Raw genomic sequence first — 27,675 nt, forward strand, 5'->3', positions numbered from 1 at the left:
CCCCGGTGGGGCTGCTGTGGGTCCCCCAGTGGGGCTCTCCTTCAGTGGGGCTGCGCTTCAGTGGGGGTGAAGAAGGTCCCCTCCTTCATATAAAGAGCTTTTGGGTCTGGTCAGACTGTGGTGCACGGGGAGTCTCTGTGGGGGGGGGGGGTTGAGGCCCCTGTCCGTCTCACCCGGGTGAAGATCTGGAGCTGGATCTGCTTCCCCGCGGCTGCATCAGGACTGCTGTGCCGGCACAGACAGGGCCGCGGCTGTGAAGGGGTCTGATTGTCTGTGTCTCTTGTGGGAATGAGAAGAGAGCCCTTTCACGCCGGTGAACAATGATGAGAGAGAAACATGGCCTGCAGGGTTGGATTACAGACACACGGTCTGGTTATTTTTTGTGGGGTTATCCGAGGGCACCCTCTCTTCTGGGGACCCGTGAGCGCGCCCGAGTCGAGAGACTGGCAAGGGCTGTGATCTGTGTGTAGGGGGCAATAACAAATGGAGAGAGAGCACGAGGCTGGGTCCTGCTGCAGGCATTCCGGCTGGACACCCTGCTGCTCTGCTGCCCGGGGTCCTTGACCGCGTGCCCGCAGGGAGTCGAGCCCTCCCATTGGCTGATGATGATGTCACTGCTGGGGTGTGTCCCTGGGAATGTTGCTCCAGGTGTATGTGTGTCAGTGAGCCTGTGTGCGTCGCTGTGTGCGTGCCCCTGTGTGTGTGTAAGTGAGAAGTTTCTTTTTTGTTTGTCAGGGTGGATCTGTGTGCACAGACTGGGAAAAACTGTGGCTTTCCATCGTAACACTTTGGCAAGACACTGCAAACACCAGGAGACATTTTACATACCGTAGATGTCTAAAGAGATAGAACTCAATTTGTCCATCTGTACTAGCAATAACAATTAGTAAACATTTACACCTGCTGACAACAATGACCCAGTATTAATATTAAGTGACAGGCTCACTGTTCCTCAGGCTGGGACAGGAGATCACACACTGGATTATTATTATTGAGAGACAGGCTCACTGTCTGTTCCTCAGGCTGGGACAGGAGATCACACACTGGATTATTATTATTGAGAGACAGGCTCACTGTCTGTTCCTCAGGCTCTGACAGGAGATCACACACTGTATTATTATTATTGAGAGACAGGCTCACTGTCTGTTCCTCAGGCTGGGACAGGAGATCACACACTGTTTTATTATTATTGAGAGACAGGCTCACTGTCTGTTCCTCAGGTTGTGGCAGGAGATCACACACTGTATTATTATTGAGAGACAGGCTCACTGTCTGTTCCTCAGGCTCTGACAGGAGATCACACACTGTATTATTATTATTGAGAGACAGGCTCGCTGTCTGTTCCTCAGGCTGGGACAGGAGATCACACACTGTATTATTATTATTGAGAGACAGGCTCACTGTCTGTTCCTCAGGCTGGGACAGGAGATCACACACTGTTTTATTATTATTGAGAGACAGGCTCACTGTCTGTTCCTCAGGCTGGGACAGGAGATCTCACACTGTATTATTATTATTGAGAGACAGGCTCACTGTCTGTTCCTCAGGCTGTGACAGGAGATCACACACTGTATTATTATTGAGAGACAGGCTCACTGTCTGTTCCTCAGGCTGTGGCAGGAGATCACACACTGTATTATTATTGAGATAGAGACTTTCCCTCTCGATCTCTTCTCTCTCCTCTCTCTGCCTTTCCTTCAGCCACACGTAGTTGGGGTTGTAACACGTAGTAAAGGGTTGGTTTCAGCGCGGGATGGAGAGAGCAGCACCTGCTCTGTGGTCCTGACACACGTGTGTCGATCTTGCCTGAGCACTGACGTGCGGCCTGACAGAGAGGCACAGTGGGTTTAGACTGCTGAATGAGGTGGGGGGGACAAAAGTCTTAGTGCATGTAAATATATTTGCTCTGCTGCTCTCCCCCCTCCTTCGCCCCTTTCATGTCTCTACAGTCCTCTAGAGAGTTTCATGTCTCTACAGTCCTCTAGAGAGTTTCATGTCTCTACAGTCCTCTAGAGAGTTTCATGTCTCTACAGTCCTCTAGAGAGTTTCAGGTTTCTACAGTCCTCTAGAGAGTTTCAGGTCTCTACAGTCCCCTAGAGAGTTTCAGGTCTCTACAGTCCACTAGAGAGTTTCAGGTCTCTACAGTCCTCTAGAGAGTTTCAGGTCTCTACAGTCCTCTAGAGAGTTTCAGGTCTCTACAGTCCTCTAGAGAGTTTCAGGTCTCTACAGTCCTCTAGAGAGTTTCAGGTCTCTACAGTCCTCTAGAGAGTTTCAGGTCTCTACAGTCCTCTAGAGAGTTTCAGGTCTCTACAGTCCTCTAGAGAGTTTCAGGTCTCTACAGTCCTCTAGAGAGTTTCAGGTCTCTACAGTCCTCTAGAGTGCTTCCGATCTCTACAGTCCTCTAGAATAGAACTGTGTCTGATCTCTACAGTCCATTAGAGCTGTTTCAGATCCTTAGAGCTGTGTTTGATCTCTACAGTCCACTAGAGCTGTGTCCGATCTCTACAGTCCTCTAGAGTGTTTCAGGTCTCTACAGTCTACTAGAACTGTCTGATCTCTACAGTCCATTAGAGCTGTTTCAGATCCTTAGAGCTGTGTCCGATCTCTACAGTCCACTAGAGCTGTGTCCGATCTCTACAGTCCTCTAGAGCTGTGTCCGATCTCTACAGTCCTCTAGAGCTGTGTCCGATCTCTACAGTCCTCTAGAGCTGTGTCCGATCTCTACAGTCCTCTAGAGCTGTGTCCGATCTCTACAGTCCTCTAGAGCTGTGTCCGATCTCTACAGTCCTCTAGAGCTGTGTCCGATCTCTACAGTCCACTAGAGCTGTGTCCGATCACGGGGGGGGGGGTTTCCACACCTGCACAGGGCGGCGTGTGTGCGTGTGTCAGCCTCTGCATCGTCTTTCCTTTCTGCTGGCTCAGCAGCTGTCATTGTGCTGTCGAAAAAAAAACCTTCTTCAGAGGCTGCGACTGACAGAGGAAGAGGGGGGGCCGCCGGTGTGTTGTGTGCCGAGTGTGGGGGCAGCAGGCCTTCGCCAGACGCCCTTATCTCTCTCCTCCATCGCTGAGCTGGCGCTGTAAATATCGGGGGGCGCAGGGCGTGTGCGACCCCCAGCTCGGCCGGTTCTCAGTGTTGCGGTCGGAGCCCAGACTCTGGGTCCTGCTCTCTGCTTCGTGATCGAACCCACAGCCGGAGACGCTCCTCTCCAGCCACCAGGCCTCGTCTCCTCTGGCCTGGTCTCCCCCCTCTCCCCTGCTCCCTAAAACCCAGATGGGCTTACGCACACACACACACACACACACACACACACAATCCTGGAATCTGATCCTCCTCTCTTGATCTGTTGCAGGAAACCCCACCGCCAGGAAGGCGCACCTGTGTGAGTATCTAGCAGCGCTGAGCGTGTCCGTGTCCGAGTCCGTGTCCGAGTCCGAGTCCGTGTCCGTGTCCGTGTCCGTGTCCGTGTCGTGATTGTGGTGGTTTTGATGTGTTTCCCAAACTGCCCTGCTTGTTTATCAGGGATCAACCCTTATCTGAACCGCGACCACAGCCCTTCCTAATTTCTGTCAGCGATCTAGGTTTCCGATTGCTCTCCGTAAACAAGACGCGTGGAAGCAGCAGATGAGTTCTATCTCAGCCACTTTGGGTTTCAAGACCTGGCAAACACTGGCAGATGCCACTGCCTGTCTCTCTCTCCATCACAGCTCAGTCTTCCTGTCTCTCTCTCTCCCTCACAGCTCAGTCTGCCTGTCTCTCTCTCTCTATCACAGCACAGCTCAGTCTGCCTGTCTCTCTCTCCATCACAGCTCAGTCTGCCTGTCTCTCTCTCTCTATCACAGCTCAGTCTACCTGTCTCTCTCTCTCTATCACAGCACAGCTCAGTCTGCCTGTCTCTCTCTCCATCACAGCTCAGTCTGCCTGTCTCTCTCTCTCCATCACAGCTCAGTCTGCCTGTCTCTCTCTCTCTATCACAGCTCAGTCTGCCTGTCTCTCTCTCTCTCTATCACAGCACAGCTCAGTCTGCAGTCTGTCTCCGTTTATACACGACCTCTCTGACTGTCCAGATGTTCCTCCCAGTATCTTCACTGTTATGAAAGTGAGACAGTGTTCAGAGGACCTGGAGGCTGGGGGTTCAAATCCAGGGGGTAGTGGCACAGTCACTCTGACTGACCGCTCCAGTTGCGGGCACACAGGCTCGGAGCGTCGGATTCGAGCAGTACCGCCAGGAGACCGCGTGTGCGTTTGTGTTTGCGTGTGCGTTTGTGTTTGCATGTGTGCACGCGTCTGTGTGTGCGCGCTTGGTTGCGTGTGTGCGTTTGTGTTTGTGTTTGCATGTGTGCGCCTGTGTGCGTTTGTGTTTGTGTGCGTGCGCGTGTGTGTTTGCATGTGTGTGCGCTTGTATTTGCATGTGTGCGTGTGTGTGTGGTGCTGCTGCTGCAGCCTGTGAGTGTGAGAGAGGGTGGAGCAGTAGCAGGCCTGTGGTTGTGCTCAGGCAGCGCGTGTGAAGGCAGTTGTGGGGAGAGGGTGGTGAGGTTATGGGGAGGGACGGGGGGCAGGAGGGGGCAGGGGGGGTCCCCACCTGCTGCAGCCCCGCAAACGGCCGCCGGCTCCCTCCTCCCTCTCCTGCGGGGCGCGTGTGCGGGCAGGATCGCACCTGCTTGGCGCTATTTAAAGACGAGGGGGCCGCCTGCACCTGCACCCCCAAACCCACTCCTGCCTGCTCTCTCTCTCTCTCGTTCGCTGTCTCTCTCTGTTGGCCTCCCCGGGTTCGAACCCCAGCCTGCTGTCCTCGGGTTTCCCGGCTGCAGGAGGCGCGTGTGTCCTGGCGGAGCCGCGGTCCGATCTCGACCCGCTTGTTGCCAGAAGGCGTCTGCGCTGGGGTCGCCCGCTCTGGCCGATCCGGGGCTGGGAGGAACGGGAACGGGGAGGGAGAGACAGGACAGAGCTGGTGGTGGGGGGGGGGGATAGTGATCCCAGAGTCTGGAGTTCAGGCCCCCCGGTCTATAGCAGGCGCTGCGGTGTTTGTGCCTCCTCTGTCGCATGCTTGGTGTTGTGACTAGGCTTGGCGCGTCCCCCGCCATCGCGGCCTCTCGGAATCGCGGCCCCGCCTGCGCTCGGGCCGTGTGGCTCCGGCGTGTCCGAGCGCGAGTCCCCGGCGGTCGGGAATACCGATTCGGGACCCGTCCCGAGGTTCCCCGTGGCCTTCCCGGGGGAGTAAGGGATGGAGATCTGCGTGGGTGCCCGGGATTTTTGAGACCGTTCCGGATTCCGCCCGCCAGCTCCCCTGGGATCCTTCCCCGGGGGTCCTGGCGGATCGGCTGACGGCGGGGGCAGGCTCGGGCGGCGGAGGCCCGCGGGGCCGGCCGGTGTCGGCGATGGAGCTGCAGGCTGCTCTCCACTGAGGAGCTGAGGCTGGCCCCACCCCCCTCCTTGGCCCCGCCCCCCGGCTCCCTCGGCCCCGCCCCCCCGCCCGCCCCTGACTGGCTGGGCCGGCCGACAGTCAGGCGCTGGGGGGCGGAGCCGGCGCTTGGGTGGAAGGGGGTTTAAAGGGGACGAGTGCGAGGTGCTCTCGAGTGGCAGGGGGAGAGAGAGCGCTGTGGAGACGGGCGCCGCCGGCTCAGCGTTGCGCGGCTGTGGTTTCTCGTGTGGGGCGAGCAGGTGCCTCGCGCGCAGGGGGGCTGACGAGAGGGAGGCTTCGGGCCGCCGGGAGACGGAGCCGCGATGAGAGGTAGGTGCTGGGTGCTCGGGCGGTCGTCGGGAGGCGGGTGGCCAGGTGCTGCCAACTCTGCAGGAAGGGGGGGTGGGGAGACGCCACCCTGTCTCCACCAGCCGATCAGTCGCCTGGTCACCAGCGATCAATTCTCCTTTCGCTCTGGGAGCCCAGCAGGCCCCTGGGGAGGGCTCCGGACTGGGGCGCCTGGTTCTGGCGCCGGTGCCGATCTGGTCCTGGCACGCGTGAAGGGAGCCGTGGGGGGGGGCAGGGGAGGGCAGAGGGGGGGTGGGAGGCGCCACCCCTCTGGGGGAGGCCTCCCCGGTTTCCGAAAACAGCGGCCTGGGCGGTCCCGGGTCAGCTGTGGGGGCCCCCCCCCGGCTCTTCCGGGGCCCGGGGCCCGCGGGAGGCAGCAGGCCCGCCGGGGCCGGCCGGGAGGGGAGATCGGGCCTGGCGGGAGGCTGGCGCGGTTGTCGTGTGTGGCACCGGGCCGGGCCCTGGGCTCGGGGAGTTTCCCCTGGTCCGATTGGGCCCCTGGTGAGGCTGCGGGGCTGCAGGGCGGTCAGAGGGGTGGCGGCCGCCATCTTGTGTTGTCCTGCCCCGGGGGGGGCAGGAGCGGGGTCTCTTCAGTGCTGGGGGCGGGGTGCAGAATTCGATTCCAGTGGGGCCCGAACCCCCCCGACGGGCCGGAACCCCGGATCGCTCCCCGCCGCTCGTTAAAAGGCGCTTCCCGAGGTGTCAAAACGCCCAAGCAGACAGAGCCGGGATCACCCACCGGGAGGGGAGGCGGTTTGAACGCGCGACAGTCCTCCTTTTGCGCACTCCGAACGTTTCGCGCGCCGTGATTTCAGCGCGAGCTGAGGCAGCGCCCCCACGCAGGACGGGGGACCCCGGGGGTCCCGGAGAGCGGCCCGACAGCGGGGCCGGCGGGGGCGTGAGCGGCCAGCTCAGACGCCGAAAGACGAATCAAAATCGGAATCAAACCGCTCTGGGTCTGAGGTCGGGGGGGGGATATCGTACCCACTTTCCCCTCCCGGGGGTCGGGTCAGAACCGGCCCCCCCCTCCTCCCTCTCTCTCCAGCACGGTCCCGAGAGCGCGCGCAGACCCAGACCCGGTTCGGAGCCCGGCCGGTCTTCGTGACGAGGCGCGGGGAGGTCTGGCCGCATCTGCTTTCGATCGAGGCGAGTTCGGCGCAGCTGTCGGGGATACAGACTCTGCTTCTCCCACAAGCACAAGCCCGCCATCGCCGCCACCGCGCAAGCAGGCCTGCCTCTCCCGGCTCCGGAGCCCAAGAAGAAGAACTCGCCGCCGCGGAGGAACCGGTTGACCCGGGGGACTCGTATTTTGCCGTTGTTGTACTGACTTCAAACCGCTGGCCGGCCTGTGTTCGCTCTTCATGCTCCATCCTCTCCATCACGAACTTGGGCGACCCGATCGATCGCCTGAAAGGCTCGAGATTGGCACAGACTTATAACTTCTCATACCGCGCGGGCGCGATTAGTCACACGGACAGACAAACGGGTCGATTAAAACTCAACTTTAATTAATTAAACACGCCATTCGTGTTTTTAATCGCAGGAACGGCGAGAGACAAGGTCTGCACGCAGAGCGCGCCCGGGACCCTTTTTAGAAATCGGGCTCTTGATCGGTGCAGCCCGGTCACGCGGTTTTCGCTCTGTCCGTGGGCTTCCGTGCGAGTCGGTGCACCTCCAGTGTCACGGCCGGGGCTCATCCCTCACCTCCCAGTGTCTCACGGGCCGTTTCGGGGTCTCTGGGTTGAACACCCAAGCCTGCAGTCCGCCGTCGGATTCGGCCAGACGTCCACGCTGTGATTGCGCCCGGTCGTTTTAATCCGAACGGCTGTCGAACTGGGGACATTTTCAGGGTGGAAAGTCTGCGCAAAGAACTAAATTCGTTCACCGTTCTCGTCTTGGCGAGAAATGTGTGATTTATTCTTGTTCCAAAGAGACAGTCGTCGTGAAAGATGCGGAATAATTCTATCCTGAGCGGCGCAAAAAAACCCGCAACGAACTCTCCTGGTTCTGATGCTCACATGTCGTGTTTCAGTGCCGCGGGGCGTGTATATATATATTTATTTATTTTTACTGGAGTTGGCTTCGACTGCAGCTCGGAGTTAATCTGGGACCGCTGGAGATTGTGATAACGGCGCTTTCACGGGCTCCGTGTCACCGCTCGGCGAAACACAGCGATTCCATTCGGATAGTTCAAGCTGCGTTTTTTTCTTTAAATAATAAACATGAAATCGATTAAAAAGTGTGTGTTTTCCCGGTTCGCCTTGACTGGCAGGTCACAGAAATTCGTATCGGAATGGGAATGAAAATACGGCGAGTTTAGATGCGGGCTTTTACCTTCAGTTTATTATTGATTATAATCATAATAACTTGTAACTCGATATGGATAATATAATATATTATAATAATATAATAATATTATTTATTATTAAATAATTACAGTATGTAATAATAGTGGTAGCATAAAGAGACGTATTATCTTTTATTATTTCTTTAAGTTTTAGGAACGGTTTCATAGGCATTGATCGATTATTTTTGGCCTGCAAGTTTAGTTGTACTTGTCATTAGAATTTCAATTTTAAACAACAATAACAATAGTTTTATTTGATAAAGTTGTCCGAAAATGGTGACCCGTCGCGTGCCAGAAACTGATCGGCGCGAGGGCACCGGGGGATAGTCGCGAGAACGTTCTAGAAACCGGAGGCTCTTGCCGCTTCCGGCGCTCGCGGCCCAGTTCTGGAGCGACTCCGCGCGTCCTGGACAGCCGGTGGCGGCGTGGGAGCGCGGTACGGAGGCGTCCCGGGGGACCGACACCAGTGAGAGCGCCGGCTCCGGTCCCGCCGGGGTCGGGTTCTCCAGGGAATGCGGTCGGAACCCACGCCTTGGAAAGTCCTGCGTGGAGCTGCCGTGTGGCCAGTGGAGTGTGTGTCTGTGAGTGGGGGCGGCGGCTGGGTTTGCTGGCGTGCTGTTTTGCAGCGTGTCCCGTTACACACGTCTCTCCGCCTGCACTGCTCCAGTAAACCCCCCAGCACCAGGGCTGCAGGAGGCGGTGACACCCAGCCTGTGTGTGTGAGTGGGGGGGGGTGTATTTGTGTGCATGGCACAGTGTGTTTGTGTGAGCATGAGCAGGGTGTATGTGTGTGTGTTCATGTTTGTGTATTTGTGTGTATGCACGTGTGTGTGTGTGTTTGTGTGAGTGGGGGGGTGGGGTGTATTTGTGTGCATGGCACAGTGTGTTTGTGTGAGCATGAGCAGGGTGTATGTGTGTGTGTTCATGTTTGTGTGAGAGAGAGCATGAGTGTGTGTGTGTGTTTGTGTGAGTGGGGGGGGGTGTATTTGTGTGCATAGCACAGTGTGTGTGAGCATGAGCAGGGTGTATGTGTGTGTGTTCATGTTTGTGTGAGAGAGAGCATGAGTGTGTGTGTATTTGTGTGTATGCACGTGTGTGTGTGTGTTTGTGTGAGTGGGGGGGGGTGTATTTGTGTGCATGGCACAGTGTGTTTGTGTGAGCATGAGCAGGGTGTATGTGTGTGTGTTCATGTTTGTGTGTGTATCTGTGTGTGTGTGTCCATGAGCAGGGTGTATGTGTGTGTGTGTGTTCATGTTTGTGTGTGTATCTCTGTGTGTGTGGCCTGGCGCAGGGCTGGGGGTGACACAGGAAAGATCACTGACCACAATCCTTCTGCTCCTCCCCCCCCCAGCGCAGTGCAGACTGTCTCTGGCTCCTCCAGCTCGCCGCGCTGATCCGCGGGCCTGGGGTTCCTGGGGTTCTCTCCCTGGGACAGATCCCTGCGCCCCCACCGCCCCCACCATTCTCTCGCTCCCTGTCGCGGGAGGCGCTATATACGGGTCCGGTGGCCCCCCCAGTCTGCCCCTGCCCTGTGCCACACAGCCTGCCAGCGCGATCGCCTGGCGTCTGTGGTGAGCGCTGAGCACTGCAGCTCTCGTGGCACCTGTGTGCGCAGCCTGCGGGCGGAGGCTCCGGGCCCGCACACACACAGGGCTCGGGGCACCACTGCCAGCTCAGCCTCGTATACGTCAGGCCCTGCTTTGATGTGTGCGACGATGTGCTCTTCCAGCTCGGTCTCACTGTGATCTGTGTCTCTGTTACAGGTAGAGACACAGCCCTTACAGAGTCAGGATATTAATCTCACTGCCAGTCTGGGACAGACAAAGAGCTGTAAAGGAGCCCCAGTCTCTCTGTGATCTGTGTCAGTGTTACAGGTAGAGACACAGCCCTTATAGAGTCAGGATATTAATCTCACTGCCAGTCTGGGACAGACAGAGAGCTGTAAAGGAGCCCCAGTCTCACTGTGATCTGTGTCTCTGTTACAGGTAGAGACACAGCCCTTATAGAGTCAGGATATTAATCTCACTGCCAGTCTGGGACAGACAGAGAGCTGTAAAGGAGCCCCAGTCTCACTGTGATCTGTGTCAATGTTACAGGTAGAGACACAGCCCTTATAGAGTCAGGATATTAATCTCCCTGCCAGTCTGGGACAGACAGAGAGCTGTAAAGGAGCCCCAGTCTCACTGTGATCTGTGTCTCTGTTACAGGTAGAGACACAGCCCTTATAGAGTCAGGATATTAATCTCACTGCCAGTCTGGGACAGACAGAGAGCTGTAAAGGAGCCCGAGTCTCACTGTGATCTGTGTCTCTGTTACAGGTAGAGACACAGCCCTTATAGAGTCAGGATATTAATCTCACTGCCAGTCTGGGACAGACAGAGAGCTGTAAAGGAGCCCCAGTCTCACTGTGATCTGTGTCAATGTTACAGGTAGAGACACAGCCCTTATAGAGTCAGGATATTAATCTCCCTGCCAGTCTGGGACAGACAGAGAGCTGTAAAGGAGCCCCAGTCTCACTGTGATCTGTGTCTCTGTTACAGGTAGAGACACAGCCCTTATAGAGTCAGGATATTAATCTCACTGCCAGTCTGGGACAGACAGAGAGCTGTAAAGGAGCCCCAGTCTCACTGTGATCTGTGTCTCTGCTGCAGATGACTATCTCTGTAAGGGCTGTATTGACAAGCTAGATGCTAGACCAGCTCAATCGTGTGTTGATTAAACCTGTAGACACTGCATGAGAGTCATCTCCTGAAAGAAATGACCATCAGTTCATTGGTTCTGTGTTACACTCCTGTTCCGGGTTATGAAACTGTTCTCAATGGAATGAGCACCCCCTTATTTATACTGCTGCTTGGAGCAGAGCGCCCCAGCCCCAGCCCCAGCCCCGGGGACCCCCAGGTGTTTAAGGTACCAGAGGAGCGGGGTGTCCAGAGGAGGGAGCTGTGGAGCTGCAGGGTCAGGGGGTGTCAGCTGAGCTATCTGCCCTCGGGAATCCTCTCCCCTCCCTCTGATCGCGGTCCGGCGGATTTATCGGGGACCTGCGAACCCCTCGGGGCTGGGGCTCCCCGGGAGCAGGAGCGCAGTGACTGCGGTATGTCGGCTCTTCGTCTGAGCTGCCGAGCCGTCTCCGGGCCAGCGGAGCTATCTGAGCTTGTGGACCGTGTGTCACAGTAGGAACACGGCGCGAACCTTTCACTGTCCGTCAATCAGGAGGCCGATACCTGCAGGCATTCACTTTCAATCTCATCTCTTCTTCACCCAGTACATATACTATACAACAGCGGGCGGAAACCAGTCACCCGGGGTTGAAGAAATGATGAGATCGAGGTCTTAAATCGTTTATCTGGAAATTGTAACCGAAGGGACGAGTAAAAGAAACCGGATCTTTCCGAATTTCTATCAAACCTTTTTTTTCCTCGCCTGCGGGCGCGCGTACGAGCGGGTCGGGCGGTCCGGGCGGTCCGGGCTGACCCGCAGAGCCGGTGCCGTTCGAGCCGGCGAGCCCTCCTGCCGCTCTCTGGCGACACAGCTTCAGCCGGGCTCGTGAGCGGCAGGCAGGCCCGGGAGTGACATCGGCTCCTCAGACCCCGGGCCGCAGAGCTACAGAGGTTACAGGCTGTTCAGTTCGGGTGCGAGAAGCCAGCGGCCCTGCGGTTCTGATCCAGCCAGCCCTGGGATCTCTTTTGTTACTAGAATAACAGCCCCCGGCAGCTGGCGCGCGCAGAGGGCTCCTCAGCGGCGCGCGCGGGGGGAAACCGCTGACTGCGAGCGCCCGCAGCCCGACAGCGGCAGAGCCACGTCGTCATGTCGGGATATAGTGTCGGAGCAGTATAGGAACGGAGTTATGGATTAATATAGTAATATGGCAATATCGTGATGTCGTAATGGATTCATGTAGTAATACAGTAATAGAGAAATGGATTAATATCGTAATATACTAATGAAGTATTATAGTAACAAAATAACATAACACAATAATAATGGAGTAATGGGGTAATACAGACCTTCTCCAGCATGAAGGCTGTGGTCTTGTTAGTGTCAGATTTTTCCTTTATTGTCAACACCTCCGTTAAGGGCAAACAGTCTGCATTTAATATTGAAGTCAATATCCTTGTTCCTATACAGTCCCAGTCTAGTAGAACAGTCCAGTTACAATAGGAGCTACAGTCCCAGTGCAGTAGAACAGTCCAGTTACAATAGGAGCTACAGTCCCAGTGCAGTAGAACAGTCCAGTTACAATAGGAGCTACAGTCCCAGTGCAGTAGAACAGTCCTGTTACAATAGGAGCTACAGTCCCAGTCCAGTAGAACAGTCCTGTTACAATAGGAGCTACAGTCCCAGTGCAGTAGAACAGTCTGTTACAATAGGAGCTACAGTCCCAGTGCAGTAGAACAGTCTGTTACAATAGGAGCTACAGTCCCAGTGCAGTAGAACAGTCTGTTACAATAGGAGCTACAGTCCCAGTGCAGTAGAACAGTCTGTTACAATAGGAGCTACAGTCCCAGTGCAGTAGAACAGTCCAGTTACAATAGGAGCTACAGTCCCAGTGCAGTAGAACAGTCCTGTTACAATAGGGGCTACAGTCCCAGTGCAGTAGAACAGTCTGTTACAATAGGGGCTACAGTCCCAGTGCAGTAGAACAGTCTGTTACAATAGGGGCTATAGTAATGTATCTCAGCTGTAACGTGTAACTGAGTGATTCTGTGGAAAATTTCCCACCCAGTGGAGAGTGTTGTTTCCAGTCCAGAGTCGCGCGTATTCTGGTGCTGAATCCTTTGCAATCAGGGATGGATCCTCTGTTTCGTGATGTCACCTGATTACACTCTGTTGTTCTTTTACTGTCCCAACTGCTCCCTGCAGTCATGAACAATGGTGCAGTTTTCCATCAAAAAGCTGGAACAAAATGGGAGATTCAGGGAAAAAAGGGGTTCTACAATCATTCCAATGAAATAAATTGTAGTACATTTTACATTGCATTGACTACTTAACCCCGCCCCATGCCCCACCAAGCCCCTCCCATGTTTATATAACCCCACCCAACCCATTCTAAACCCCGCCTATATCTGACATAGCCCCTCCCCTTGCACTCCATAGCCCCACACTTCATTCTTGTCCAATGACGTTCATCCACGGCGCTGTCTCGTTCTCCGCGACTCCAGTCTAGCGGACTGAATTTATCTTGCCCGCCGGGTGTGTTTTTACACACAGGAGTGTCCGGGACGAAACCTGTGATCTGCGGATCAGGGGTGTCTTCGGGAGCGGGTTTGAAGGGGGAGGGAGCGTCCCTTGCGTTTTTCTGTGAGCCGCTCGGCGCAGGGGGCACTCTGCTGGCAGCGGCAATGACTGCACTTATACGGCGCCCTGCCTCTCAAGGCCTCGCTGTGTCTGTTCTTGGCTGCCGTGACCGAGGCGATCGAGTGTGAGTGAGGGGCGAGGTGAGGCAGCTCGAGGGGGGTGTGAGCTCATTAAAAACCCCTGGGGTCCTCGGGGTCTTTATTCATGAGGACCCTGGCTCAACCACAGCCACCGCCAACACCGTGCATCTTAAATACCGGCCCCTTCGCCCGTTACCCGCTTAGTTAGCTCGCCCGCACCCGGTGAGGCTATTTACAGGCAGCCGAGCCCCTGAGCGCCCCCTGGTGGCAGGTCCGGTGAAAGACCAGAGGAGATCGGGCCGGGCAGCCGTGGGCTCAATCGATCGGACGTCAGTTAGTTGTGGTTTGGGGGGGCTACAGCCGCCCCCCCCCCCACGTCCGCTCGCTGCCGACTGACCGACCTCGCGGCTTGCTTACCGTAACCCCCCGCCCAGCTGGCCTGTTTTCCAGCAGTGACGACAATGAGGTCAGCGCGGTCAGCCCGCTGTGCCAGCTGGGGGGTCTCTCGCAGACGCTCGCGCGGGAAATGAGCGTCTCCGGCGTCTCCGGGCCCCGCGGGGGGGCGGGGGGAGGCGATTCCGAGGAAGTCCGGCTGGGGCATCTGAAGCAAACGCACAGTGGAGCGCACTGGCTCGTCTCCGGGATCTCCGAGTCCCAGGCGACGGGCCGCCCGCCTCGATCCCTGGGTCTCATGTAGCCGGTATCGGCCGAGCGGCTTGTGCCAGGCTCCCGCCTCCCTTTGTGCAAAGCTTGGTGCGTCGGTTTTTCACACTTTCCGGCCCCCAGCCGCCCGGTTATCGGGAACCGCGACCAGCGCCGCAGTGTGGGTCTGTGAAACTGGACCACGCGGGTCAAGAGCGAGCCTGCTGTTGTCCCGGATCACGGAACTGATGACGGGGAGGGTGTCATCATTAACGACTTTCCAGTGTAAGATGCCGCAAATCGGTTGTCGTCCCTTCCCCGGTCGACGGAGGGCAGAGAGGAGTTTAGTTTCCGGGGTACAACGTTTTAACACGTGATCCATTCGACTTCTTGTCTTGCCCGCGCAGAGGGGGCTCGTGGGCCGCACAGGCTGCCCCAACGTCGCGTTGCTACGACCTGGTGAACCGTCGCAAATACGAATAGCGTTTTCTGCAGGTGGCTAAAATAACCGTTCCCAAGCTCTCCTGCAAAGCCCACGCTCCCTGGTTTTTGGAGCAGGCGGCAGGGTAGCGTAGGGGTTTACATTACAGTCCAGAGACAGGCTGGTGGGTTGGTGGGCTTCTGGGAAAACTGGCCCTGGTGTGAGTGTGTCCGTGTCGGTGTCTGGGCTTGGGTATCTGCCCTGCAATAGACTGGCGTCCCGTCCAGGGCGTACCCTGCTTTTCCGCCCGGCGTTTCCCGGGATAGGCCCCAGCTCCCCCGTTACCCCGAGCTGGTTGAAGCGTTTAGGAAGCGGACGTGTGGGCAGGTGGGTTGGAAAATGGATGGTCTGTGTATCGCTCCCTGGTGGACACGGTGCTGAAACTACTGGACACGGGGGAGGGCGGGTAACTGGTCACAGGGCTGCGCGTTCCCTGCCGTGCGGAAGATATCCTTCACGGATCCTCTCTTGGCTCCGGGAAGCCATCCCGTTTCGGAACCTGACGGCTCACCTTGACGGACCCGGTCGGAGGGCCCGAGGGCCAGCCGGCGGCGTGTCGGTCGTCCGTGAGTGGGGCAGGCGAAGGGCGAGCGTTCGGGGAGCTCCACCCCGAAGATCGCGGCCAGCGTGAGCTGGGGAGGGGGGTCTCCTTGTCCCCCGGCTCGGCTGTCCCGCAGCAAGTGGATTGCTGACCCCCCCCCTTCCCAACCACACAGGGTAACTCCTGACTGCGCGCGAGACTCTGCAAACGAGGCTTTGTAGTATTTTGAATGAATGTTGAAAAAGAACAGTTTTAATCAGCTAGGCAGTGCGAGGTCTTTTATAGTGCAGACAGGGGCAGGAGGCAATGTAAGCACATCACAGTCACGGTATGATTAATGTGTTATTAGCAGGGCTACAGTCATTTGTAGGCCTGGAATGTAGAGCACATCAGAGAGCTTACAAATTTCACGATTTTACTAATTCTCTCCCCCCCCTCTCCAAAGGCCTTCTTGAGTGAAATCGGCCTGTTTGCATGTGTGTGAGTACGCCTGGCCCTGTTAAGGATATTTTTCTTGTACGTCTTCTGGCTCCACAAAGTGGCCGGATCTGCGAACTCGATGAAAGATAACGATCTGGGCTCTTCTGAAGAGCGCGTTGGCGAGACCCGCAGCGAAGTGCAGAGAAGTCCCGTGTCGGAAACCGTGCGAGCTATTTTCCCTGACGGAAGCCGAGCAGAAACGGCAACAGCAGCAAACGGGCTGGCGACGGGTTTGCAGCGCAGGCCCCTGCGGCTGTGGCAAGGCATTGCAAGATCAATTTCGAGACGATGTAAGGAAAGCGATCGGTGAGGCACCAGGAAACAGTGTAGCAGAGTGACAGAAGAATCGCCGGGGATCTGTCGCAGGATCGTTTCATTGATTGTTTTAAGACAGTGTAGCAAAACCGTTACAATATTCTTTTAAGACAATGACACAAAATCATTACAATATTCTTTTAAGACAATGACGCAAAATCATTACAATATTCTTTTAAGAGTGTAGCAAAACCATTACAATATTCTTTTAAGACAGTGACGCAAAATCATTACAATATTCTTTTAAGACAATGACGCAAAATCATTACAATATTCTTTGAAGACAGTGTAGCAAAATCATTACAATATTCTTTTAAGACAATGACACAAAATCATTACAATATTCTTTTAAGACAATGACGCAAAATCATTACAATATTCTTTGAAGACAGTGTAGCAAAATCATTACAATATTCTTTTAAGAGTGTAGCAAAATCATTACAGTATTCTTTTAAGAGTGTAGCAAAACCATTACAATATTCTTTTAAGACAGTGACGCAAAATCATTACAATATTCTTTTAAGACAATGACGCAAAATCATTACAATATTCTTTGAAGACAGTGTAGCAAAATCATTACAATATTCTTTTAAGACAATGACACAAAATCATTACAATATTCTTTTAAGACAATGACGCAAAATCATTACAATATTTTTTTAAGACTGTGTAGCAAAATCATTACAATATTCTTTTAAGACAATGACACAAAATCATTACAATATTCTTTTAAGACAATGACGCAAAATCATTACAATATTCTTTGAAGACAGTGTAGCAAAATCATTACAATATTCTTTTAAGACAATGACGCAAAATCATTACAATATTCTTTTAAGACAGTGTAGCGAAATCATTACAATATTCTTTTAAGACAGTGATGCAAAATCATTAAAATATTCTTTTAAGACAGTGTAGCGAAATCATTACAATATTCTTTTAAGACAATGACACAAAATCATTACAATATTCTTTTAAGACAGTGTAGCGAAATCATTACAATATTCTTTGAAGACAGTGTAGCAAAATCATTACAATATTCTTTTAAGACAATGACGCAAAATCATTACAATATTCTTTTAAGACAGTGTAGCGAAATCATTACAATATTCTTTTAAGACAATGACACAAAATCATTACAATATTCTTTTAAGACAGTGTAGCGAAATCATTACAATATTCTTTTAAGACAGTGTAGCAAAATCATTACAATATTCTTTTAAGACAGTGATGCAAAATCATTAAAATATTCTTTTAAGAATATGTAGCAAAATCGTTACGATTCTCCATCAAGACAATGTAGCAAAATTGTTACAATATTTTAAGACAGTGTAGCAAATTTTTTACACTATTGTTTTAAGAATATGTAGCAAAATCCTTACAATGTTGTTTTTTAGAAAATGTAGCAAAATAGTTACTCCATCAAGACAATGTAGCAAAATTGTTACAATATTGTTTTAAGCCAGTGAAGCAAAATCGTTATGGTATCATTTTAAGACAAAGTAGAAAAACCGGTACAGTATTGTTTTAAGAATATGTAGCAAAATCGTTACAATTCTCCGGCAAGACAATGTAGCAAAATCGTTAAGGTATTGTTTTAAGACAATGTACTGTAGCAAAATTGTTACAATATTGTTTTAAGACATTGTAGGAAAAAAATTACAATATTGTTTTAAGAATATGTAGCAAAATCTTTACAATATTGTTTTTAAAAAAATGTAGCAAAATCATTACTCCATCTAGACAATGTAGCAAAATTGTTACAATATTGTTTTAAGACAATGTAGCAACATTTTTACAATATTGTTTTATGTCACAAAACATTGTCGCAAAATTGTTATGTTATTGTTTTAAGATGAGGTAGCAGAATCCTTACAAATTTGCATTGAAAAATGAAATGTAGCAAAGGAACAGCAAAGTTGTTTGGGGGTAAAGCAGCAAAATCGTCACAATATCAATTTAAGAAAAGGTAACAAAATTGTTACAATACTGCTTTAAGACGATGTAGAAAAATCATGATTTGCTTTGAAAAAAATAAAGCAAAATTGCTTTAACAAAGTATAGCAAAATTGTTTTGGGAGACAGCACCATTATTTCAAAATCACTTTGAGACAACATAGCAAAATCGCTACAGTAGTGCTTCCAGATAATGTCGAAAAAGCATTGCCGAATCTCTCTGAGACAACAAAAAGAGCTTAGAGGTACAAAAATCATTGTACCTCTACAGACACGACAGCAAAATCATTGCGTATTTGTGTCAAGATAAGAGCAAAATCATTGCAAAAAATCACTTTGAGATGACGCAGCACAGTGTTTGCAAATGTGTTTTGAGATAACGGCACAATCACAGCAGCATCACTTTGAGAGGACAGCACACTGGCTTAAAGGTGACAGGGAAAGATCGCTTCGAGGCCACACCATGAAATGGCTTTGAGAAAATATGGCGAGCATGAAGCTATGTTAGGTGATTCTGCTGAAATGTTCAGTTTTTCCCAAAGTTCCCCGATGCTCTGAGACGCAGGTCTCCACGCACCGGGGTATGTGGCCTGGCGGCCGGTTCTGTTCTGAGGAGATGTGGTTTCTCGCTCGGTACAATCAGGCCCTGTCCTCCTTGTGACATTTACTGAAATGTCGCACTCTGAATCGCTTTAAAGACTTCTGAAGCCCAGGCCAGGCGTGGTGACATTTCTGTGTGTTTGTCTTTCGTTCGGCATGCGAAAGGGTTTTTTTTTGGTTTTTGAAGTAGTCAAAAAATTGTGAAGGTGGGACATTTTTTTTGAAGTTTGGAAACTGCAAGGTCGTCAAGTTCCGCCGCGGGTTTGAAGTTGCGAGTCTTGTTTTCTGTTGTTATTTGTCCTTTGAAGTCTTGAAGGGTGGTGGGGGGGGGGAGGGTTTTTTTTTCGCCACCTTTGTTATGAGACGCAGGTGTGAATTCTGAAGTGTTTAAGGTGTGAGTTTTTGAAGCGCCGGCGCAGGGAGACGTCGTCTTTGATCGGCGATTTGCTGGGTTTCGTTTTTTTGAAGAGGTGAATCTTCGGGGTTTTTTTTGGGGGGGTTTGTGTCCTTTCTCCCTCTCAAAGGCCGTAATGCCTGAGCTGGCAGGCAGAGGTCGATGGCGAAGGCGTCTGCGGCGACTGTCTGCGACAGCAGTATCGCTTGAGGGCGGGCAGGAGCAGTTCGCGCGACGCCGGCTGGCGGGTTTCTCTGGAAGGGCCTTTGGGCGGTCACGCGGGCTGAGCTGCGGAAATTTGGCGATTTCTGAATTTCGGGAAGATCTTTCTCTCACCCTTGTCGTTCTGTCTCTCACACCCCAGAGAATTACATACCAGAGTCAAAGGTTAACCAAAAGCAACAACAACTAGCAAGTTGTTACTGAGAGACAGGCTTGGAGGTGCACTTCCTACTGCACTGTGACAGATACTCTGGGATTAGAGGAACATCCTTCCCTAAATTCAGAAATCTAGTCCCAGAGTTCCCACACCTGCCAGAATCACAACGGGTCCCAATCCTACTGGGAGAGGGAGGAGAGAACTCAGTTGAACAGGCAGCCCAGTGTGTGATCTCCTGTCACAGCCTGAGGACCAGTGAGCCTGTCTCCCAATAATGCTCAATATGTTTACAGTATATGTAAATATTTTATGATATGTTTTTGTTGTAAATGTCTGTATTATGTCTGTAGAATTTATTTTACTTTTATTTTTGTTTTGTTTTGTGCTAATTTTATTATTTTTATTTGCTTTGGCAACACTGATTGTACCCATCGGTCATGCTAATAAAGCACCTTGAATTGAACTGAATTGAAAATTGAATTGACAGGTTCATTGTTCCTCAGGCTGGGACAGGAGATCACACACTGTATTATTATTATTGAGAGACAGGCTCACTGTCTGTTTCTCAGGCTGGGACAGGAGATCACACACTGTATTATTATTATTGAGAGACAGGCTCACTGTCTGTTCCTCAGGCTGGGACAGGAGATCAGACACTGTATTATTATTATTATTGAGAGACAGGCTCACTGTCTGTTCCTCAGGCTGGGACAGGAGATCACACACTGTATTATTATTATTGAGAGACAGGCTCACTGTCTGTTCCTCAGGCTGGGACAGGAGATCACACACTGTATTATTATTATTGAGAGACAGGCTCACTGTCTGTTCCTCAGGCTGGGACAGGAGATCACACACTGTATTATTATTATTGAGAGACAGGCTCACTGTCTGTTCCTCAGGCTGGGACAGGAGATCACACACTGTATTATTATTATTGAGAGACAGGCTCACTGTCTGTTCCTCAGGCTCTGACAGGAGATCACACACTGTATTATTATTATTGAGAGACAGGCTCACTGTCTGTTCCTCAGGCTGGGACAGGAGATCTCACACTGTATTATTATTATTTTTGAGAGACAGGCTCACAGTGCAGTAGAAATCTGAATCTGTCTGTGTTTCTACCTACTGCAAGGAGAACACAGCCTGTCCCCCATTGAGCAGCCAGGTCTGACTGTGTCCAGTTTCTATGGTCAGGCTGTGGTCACTGAGCGTGTCCTGTTTTTCTTCTTTTCTTGCCACTGTTCTCTCTCCTTCAGTCTCTCCCTCTCTCCTCCCCCTCTGCGTGCTGTCTCTATCTTGCATGCTGATGCTATCTCTCCTATAAGACTATCACAGTCATCTGTGGCCTCTGCTTTTATGTAAAACTTCCCTCTCTCTCACTTCTAGGTCTCTCTATCTCTGTGCTGTGCTGTGAAAGCGATACATGATAAACTGACAGATAGATAGGCGAACAGATTGGCCCACGACACAGATACACACAACCAGGAGACAAAAAGATAGACAGGCACACATCATGAATGGACAGCTAGGCAGACTCACACCACAGACAGACAGGTATAGACCTGCATCATGAACAGACATAGACCCACACCATGATCAGTTGGATAGACCCACACCACAGACAGATACAGACCCAAACTATGGACAGACAGATAGACCCACATCACAGACACAGACCCACACTGTGATCACGCATACTCACACCACAGACAGATACAGACCCACACTGTGATCAGACATACATCACAGACAGATACAGACCCACACTATGGACAGACAGACCCACACTATGGACAGGCAGATAGACCCACACCACAGACAGATACAGCCCCACATTATGGACAGACAGATAGACCCACAACACAAACAGATACAGACCCACACTATGGACAGACAAACAGATACAGACCCACACTATGGACAGACAGACCCACACTATGGACAGGCAGATAGACCCACACCACAGACAGATACAGCCCCACATTATGGACAGACAGATGGACTCACACCACAAACAGATACAGACCACACACTATGGACAGACAAACAGATACAGACCCACATTATGAACAGACAGATAGACCCACACCACAGACAGATACAGACCCAAACTATGGACAGACAGATAGACCCACACCACAGACAGATACTGACCCACACAATGGACAGACATACTCACACCACAGACAGATACAGACCTAAACTATGGACAGACAGACCCACACCACAGACAGATACAGACCCACACTGCGATCAGACATACACCACAGACAGATACAGACCCACACTATGGACAGACAGACCCACATTATGGACAGACAGATAGACCCACACCACAGACAGATACAGACCCACACTGTGATCAGACAGATAAATCCAGACCACCGAGAGAATGACAGACAGTATCTTATTCCTAATTAAGCTGTCTCCAGTAACATGGGTGCTTTAAATTGGAATTTGTCCCAGCTAAACTGTCTCAGATCCATGAAGCAAAATGAAAGTCCGTGACAGCATGAATCTCCAGGACCTGCTCTGACCTCGCTCTGGTCACGCACACACACACACACATACCTCGAGAACCTCGCTGGGGCCAGGCTGTGCCAATCTGGGTCAGTCTTCAGTACCTGAGAACACTGGCGCAGATCGGATCTCAGCCCTGCCCCGTCTTTGGCGATGCGCTTATCTTTAAAGGTCAAAGGGCGGGGAAGAGGTCACGATACGCAGCCTCAAGGTGGAAGTTATTGATGGACCAGATTGCGTTTTGCGTTGATGAGCCAAACAAGCCTGATTGTTTTTTCTCATAATCTTCTTCAGATCTGATGACAGGACTGTCTATCTGAAGTTGCTGATAAGATGGTGAACCAGCTTTTCTTTATAGTTCTTCCACAGACCTGACAGATGTCTACAGATGGCGGTGATGAGAGGATTGTTAGTCAAGTTGTTGATAAGACAGAGATAAAGTTACTCTCCAGCGCTGATGATGATGAAGGAGTGTGAATGGGAAGATACAGAGGAGCTGGACTGAGTGCTGTACAGTGACTCTACAGCTCTGATGATGATGAAGGAGTGTGAATGGGAAGATACAGAGGAGCTTGACTGAGTGCTGTACAGTGACTCTACAGCTCTGATGATGATGAAGGAGTGTTCATGTGAAGATACAGAGGAGCTGGACTGAGTGTCTCTACAGTGACTCTACAGCTCTGATGATGATGAAGGAGTGTTCATGTGAAGATACAGAGGAGCTGGACTGAGTGTCTGTACAGTGACTCTCCAGCTCTGATGATGATGAAGGAGTGTTCATGTGAAGATACAGAGGAGCTGGACTGAGTGTCTGTACAGTGACTCTCCAGCTCTGATGATGATGAAGGAGTGTTTGTGTGAAGATACAGAGGAGCTGGACTGAGTGTCTGTACGCTTGTGAAAGAGAGGAGGCAGAGAGAGAGGGTGGAGCCGAAGTCATAGAAAGAGCGAGACAGAATATCTGTGTCAGTATCTTGTCACTGATTGTTGTGATTGAGAAGCTTCGAAAGCTCTTCCTCACCCCAGAGGGGTTTCGGTCTAATCAGGGCAGCCGCTGTTGCTGCGCGCTTATCGCCGAGACGATACGGGCGGGATCACACACCACGACTCCAGTGCGGGCACGCTTCCTTCCCCACGGCTGTGCTACTGGCCCCTGCTGGCCCCTGCTGGCCCCTACCGCCCCCCTTTTATCAAGTCCCATTGACGGCACTTGCTCTTCTGTAGGGCCAGTTAAAGAAGGCCCCAGATCTGGCTCCTGCTGTGCAGAGTAATTCAATTAAGCGTGCTGGTTAATTAGATGTGAAGGCAATTAAACAAGGGCTTCCCAGCCCTGCTCTCTGCGATGACAGTGCTCTTGATGACTTCGTTGCGCCCCGAATGGAGTTAATTCTTGTGGCCTCTTCAGTTTCCTTGCAGCTCATGTTAAACAGTCCAGTATTGGAAGGTTGTTTTTCCTTTTTTTTAAAAAAAACAGGCCTTCTACGTCCCCACCATGAAATCGCACAGGGACAGCGGAGCCCCGCAGCAAAGTGAGTGCTTAAGCAAGCGCGTAACGTCTCCGCTGTTAATCGAGCGGTAATTACTGAGCCTTAATCCGCCCAGTGAAAGGCAGTCGGTTTAAGGGGGCGCGGGTCTGGCGGGAAGTGGAGTGGACGCCGGGCGCGGGGAGGAGGTCGCCCGGGCCGAGCCCCCCGCCGGTGTCTTCGCTGGCGCTGCTGCCTCGGCGCGCCTGACTCACTCTCACTGGGGTTTGTGGTTGCACTGTTGGGGCCAGGGTGTTAACCCACAGGGTGACAGAGCAGAGCCTGGAGTCGACACACCGAGACGCTCACGCACACACGAGTGCTCGCTCGCTGTCCCCCCAGAGCCAGCCCTCATAGGATTTGATCATGGTTTTACCCTGATTACACCATGTGCATTTACTCTGCTAGCAGGTATCAGACTTTACCCCATCTTGGTGGGGTTTTACCGTGGGCTTTATTGCACTGTACTGTGCTTTTACCCTGATCTCACTGGGCTTTACTGCACTGTACTGTGCTTTTACACAGATCTCACTGGTCTTTACTGCACTGTACTGTGCTATTACCCTGATCTCACTGGGCTGTACTGCACTGTACTGTGCTCTTACCCTGATCTCACTGGGCTGTACTGAACTGTGCTTTTTACTGTGACTGCCAGTACTATCTTAAAAATACTAAATAACCTTGACATACTGTATGATAATACTCTTAATGTGAAGTTACAGAGGAGCTGGACTGAGTGTCTGTACAGTGACTCTCCAGCTCTGATGATGATGAAGGAGTGTTCATGTGAAGATACAGAGGAGCTGGACTGACTGTCTGTACAGTTACTCTCCAGCTCTGATGATGATGAAGGAGTGGTAGTGTGAAATTGTAAATATTCTGATTGATTCAGTGGCTGGGGGTGTTTTGAAGTTTGAAGATCTGAATGAGTTAGACTGAGTTTCTTTTTCAGTTTGCTCAGAGATAAGATGAAAGGAGCGATTGAAGTGTTCATTAATTTTTTTCTAAAAATAGCCCACGTTAATTTCGGCCTGGCAGAGGAGTTTCCAGACGCATGCGGTGCGTTTTAATGCTGATTTAAGAAAAACATTTTAAAAAAAAACAGAGAGATCCGAAGCTGAGAGCCTAGCCTACGTGCTGCGTGCAGGAAGTGCCTTTTGTTCTGTCAGTAAATCTGGTTTCCAACCACTGGGAGAGGAAACTTGCTCTCAGCAGCGCGAGGGCTTGGAGATCAAACGCGTTCACAGAAACACGCACAGGCATCTCTCTCTCGACCTGCCCCCCCCCACACCCCTCCTGAACAGATCCCACCTCCTGCTCTCTCTTGGGCTCCCGGTAACCCCCACACTGGGGGTCTCAGAGTGTGTCCCAGTGTGTCTGAGAGTGTCTGACAGTGTGTGTCAGTGTGTCTGAGAGTGTGTCTCAGTGTGTGTCAGAGTGTCTGACAGAGTGCATCGGTGTGTCTGAAAGTGTGTCTGAGAGTATGTCTCAGTGTGTCTGACAGTGTGCATCAGTGTGTCTGAGAGTATGTCTCAGTGTGTCTGACAGTGTGCATCAGTGTGTCTGACAGTGTGCATCAGTGTGTCTCAGTGTATCTGAGAGTGTCTGACAGTGTGTCCTGGAGTGTCTGAGAGTGTGTCTCAGTGTGTCTGAGAGTGTGTCTCAGTGTGTCTGAGAGTGTGCATCAGTGTCTGACAGTGTGTCTCAGTGTGTCTGACAGTGTGCATCAGTGTGTCTGACAGTGTGTCTCAGTGTATCTGAGAGTGTCTGACAGTGTGTCCTGGAGTGTCTGAGAGTGTGTCTCAGTGTGTCTGACAGTGTGTCTCAGTGTGTCTGACAGTGTGTCTCAGTGTATCTGAGAGTGTCTGACAGTGTGTCCCGGTGTGTCTGAGAGTGTGTCTCAGTGTGTCTAAGAGTCGAAAGTGTGTCAGTGTGTCTGAGAGGGTGCACCAGTGTGTCTCGTGTGTATTAGGAGGTCCATGGTTCTCTGTGTTCAGCTCAAGTGTGGTTTCTAAGTCCGTGTGTTCCACCCCCTCCCCCTCCTGCCTCTGCCTGTGCCCTCTGGTAGGGTGGCAGCAACACTTTCTCTGACTTCACACCCGCAGGGTGTCAGGAAACCAGCCTGCCCAGCGCACTCTCGCTTCCTGCTGCCAGGCTGGAGGTTTGTCTTCATTTCAGTACGATCAGGAGCTGGTCCTCCTCAGCCACTCCAAACTGCAGCTCAGCCGTGTCCAATTCCAAGCAGCCTTCCCAAGTCCGATCCGGGAATCCCAGCCCCTTTCCACGTGACTTGAAGACAGGGGTCTCAGCCCTCTCCTGGAGGTCCTGGTCTCTTCTGGCTTTTGTTCAGGCTGAGTCATCAATCAACCAACCCGATTCTCAAATGCAAATGCAAAATTGATTTTTCTAAAGGTCTTTTACAGCTGATCACCTCTCAGCCTGGCTGGCAGTGTTACAGTCACAGAGCTAATTAAACTATTACTGTGTACCTGAGAACACGGGGAAGAAAAGCCATCCTTAAATACTTAATTGCTTAATTGGAACTTAATTGCTTAATTGGTCCCAGGACTGAAGATCAGTTCATCATTTGATAAGAGACTTGCTGTCGCTAACCCACTGCACTGCACTGGGGCAAAAAGTTTCTCAAGCTGCCAGACAGTTTGTTTTGTTCAATATGACTGTGAGGCCCTGACTGAGACACTGACACACACACAGGTGAGAACACACACTGACCTACATATAGACACACACCACCTGTCACACGAGTTATCAGACACACTGAATCACACATTGTCACACTGACATACACAGGTGAGCGTACACACTAACACTGACACATACAGTTGGTTACACACACTGACACACACAGGTGAGCGCACACACTGACACACAAAGTCAATCACACACACTGACACAATCGATCACACACACACACAGTCGATTACACACACTGACACACACAATCAATCACATGCTGACACACAGTCGATCACACACGCTGACACAAAGTAGATCACACGCTGACAGTCGATCACACACTGATGCTGACACAAAGTAGATCACACACGCTGACACACACAGTGGATCACACACACTGACACACACAGTGGATCACACACACTGACACACACTGTGGATCACACACACTGACACGCTGACACACACAGTGGATTACACACACTGACACGCTGACACACACAGTGGATCACACACGCTGACACACACTGTGGATCACACACACTGACACACACAGTGGATCACACACACTGACACGCTGACACACACAGTGGATCACACACGCTGACACACACTGTGGATCACACACAGTGGATCACACACACTGACACACACTGTGGATCACACACACTGACACACACTGTGGATCACACACACCGACACGCTGACACTGACACACAGACTCTGACCCCAGACGCGAGTGCGCGCTGTGAGCTCTGTGCGTCTGGCCGCCAGGCTGCCGGCTGGGTGGGGGGGTGACATTCGAAGAGGGGGGGGGGGTATTCCTGGCAGACCGGCAGCAGATGAAAGACAGAATTACTGGCAGCTCTCCCGTGTGAGCGAGAAGGAGAGGGAGCGAGCCGATCGAGAGAGCTGCTTGAAAGAGGGATACTCAGATCGAGAGAGTCCTGGGAAACCACTTCAGACGAGGCCGTGGTTAACGACATGACCCCCCCCCGTCCCCCGTCCCCCAGCTTTGTTCTTGACCGCGCGACGTTCTCGAATGACTCTCTCTGTCTCTCTAACGTTGTTCCGACCTCTGGGGAACACACACCACAAAACGCCACACGAACGATTCCAGATTCCAAACGGCCACCGGCGGGAATCCAGCAGCCAGTACCAGCGGCGCCCGGGGGTCCCTTGCCCCCCCGGCTGTCTTCCAGGAGGTCAGGGCAAGTGTGGGGGTGGACGAGGGGCCGGTCAGTCTGGCCGCGGAGGCCGTCCCCGTGAAGGGCCGGTGTGGTCGCTGGACTGTGGCTCCGCCAGGATCCGTATGCCTGGATGACCTGGCGATCCGAGGACCTCGTCCAGCGGTCTCATGGAAGACCTCGGGGACCGTCCGCCAGCAGTGTTTAGGAAGTTTGTTCCAGACTCCCACCAGCCTTTGTGTAAAGACATGCCTCCCTGTTCTCAGTTCTCGAAGCATGTCTTAATTTCCACCTGTGGCTCTCCCTCGGAGAGGAACAGAGATGACCACTGTCCTCTGCACTGAGTGGTTCTCTTTCGGAGATGACCACTGTCCTCTGCACTGAGTAGCTCTCTCTCAGAGATGACCACTGTCCTCTGCACTGAGTAGCTCCCTCTCAGAGATGACCACTGTCCTCTGCACTGAGTGGCTCTCTCTCAGAGATGACCA

At 52.0% G+C, this 27,675-nt stretch overlaps 1 protein-coding gene across 4 annotated transcripts in view; it reads left to right on the forward strand.

Moving 5' to 3' along the window:
• The window catches only part of rorc (RAR-related orphan receptor C), a 38,904-nt gene that overhangs the window by 2,245 nt on the left and 8,984 nt on the right, over positions 1–27,675 (forward strand). For 2 of the 4 annotated variants that reach the window (XM_069185064.1, XM_069185067.1), the window contains exon 2: positions 3,351–3,380. The exons of 1 other annotated variant lie outside the window; for it this stretch is intronic. In XM_069185064.1, the coding sequence (XP_069041165.1) occupies positions 3,351–3,380 (30 nt within the window). Of the gene's footprint in view, positions 1–3,350; positions 3,381–5,586; positions 5,730–27,675 lie in introns of those variants that run through there. One more of the 4 variants, XM_069185066.1, reaches the window with a different exon arrangement.

This window comes from Lepisosteus oculatus, chromosome 27 (assembly GCF_040954835.1).
Source record: "Lepisosteus oculatus isolate fLepOcu1 chromosome 27, fLepOcu1.hap2, whole genome shotgun sequence".
NCBI lineage: Eukaryota > Metazoa > Chordata > Actinopteri > Semionotiformes > Lepisosteidae > Lepisosteus > Lepisosteus oculatus.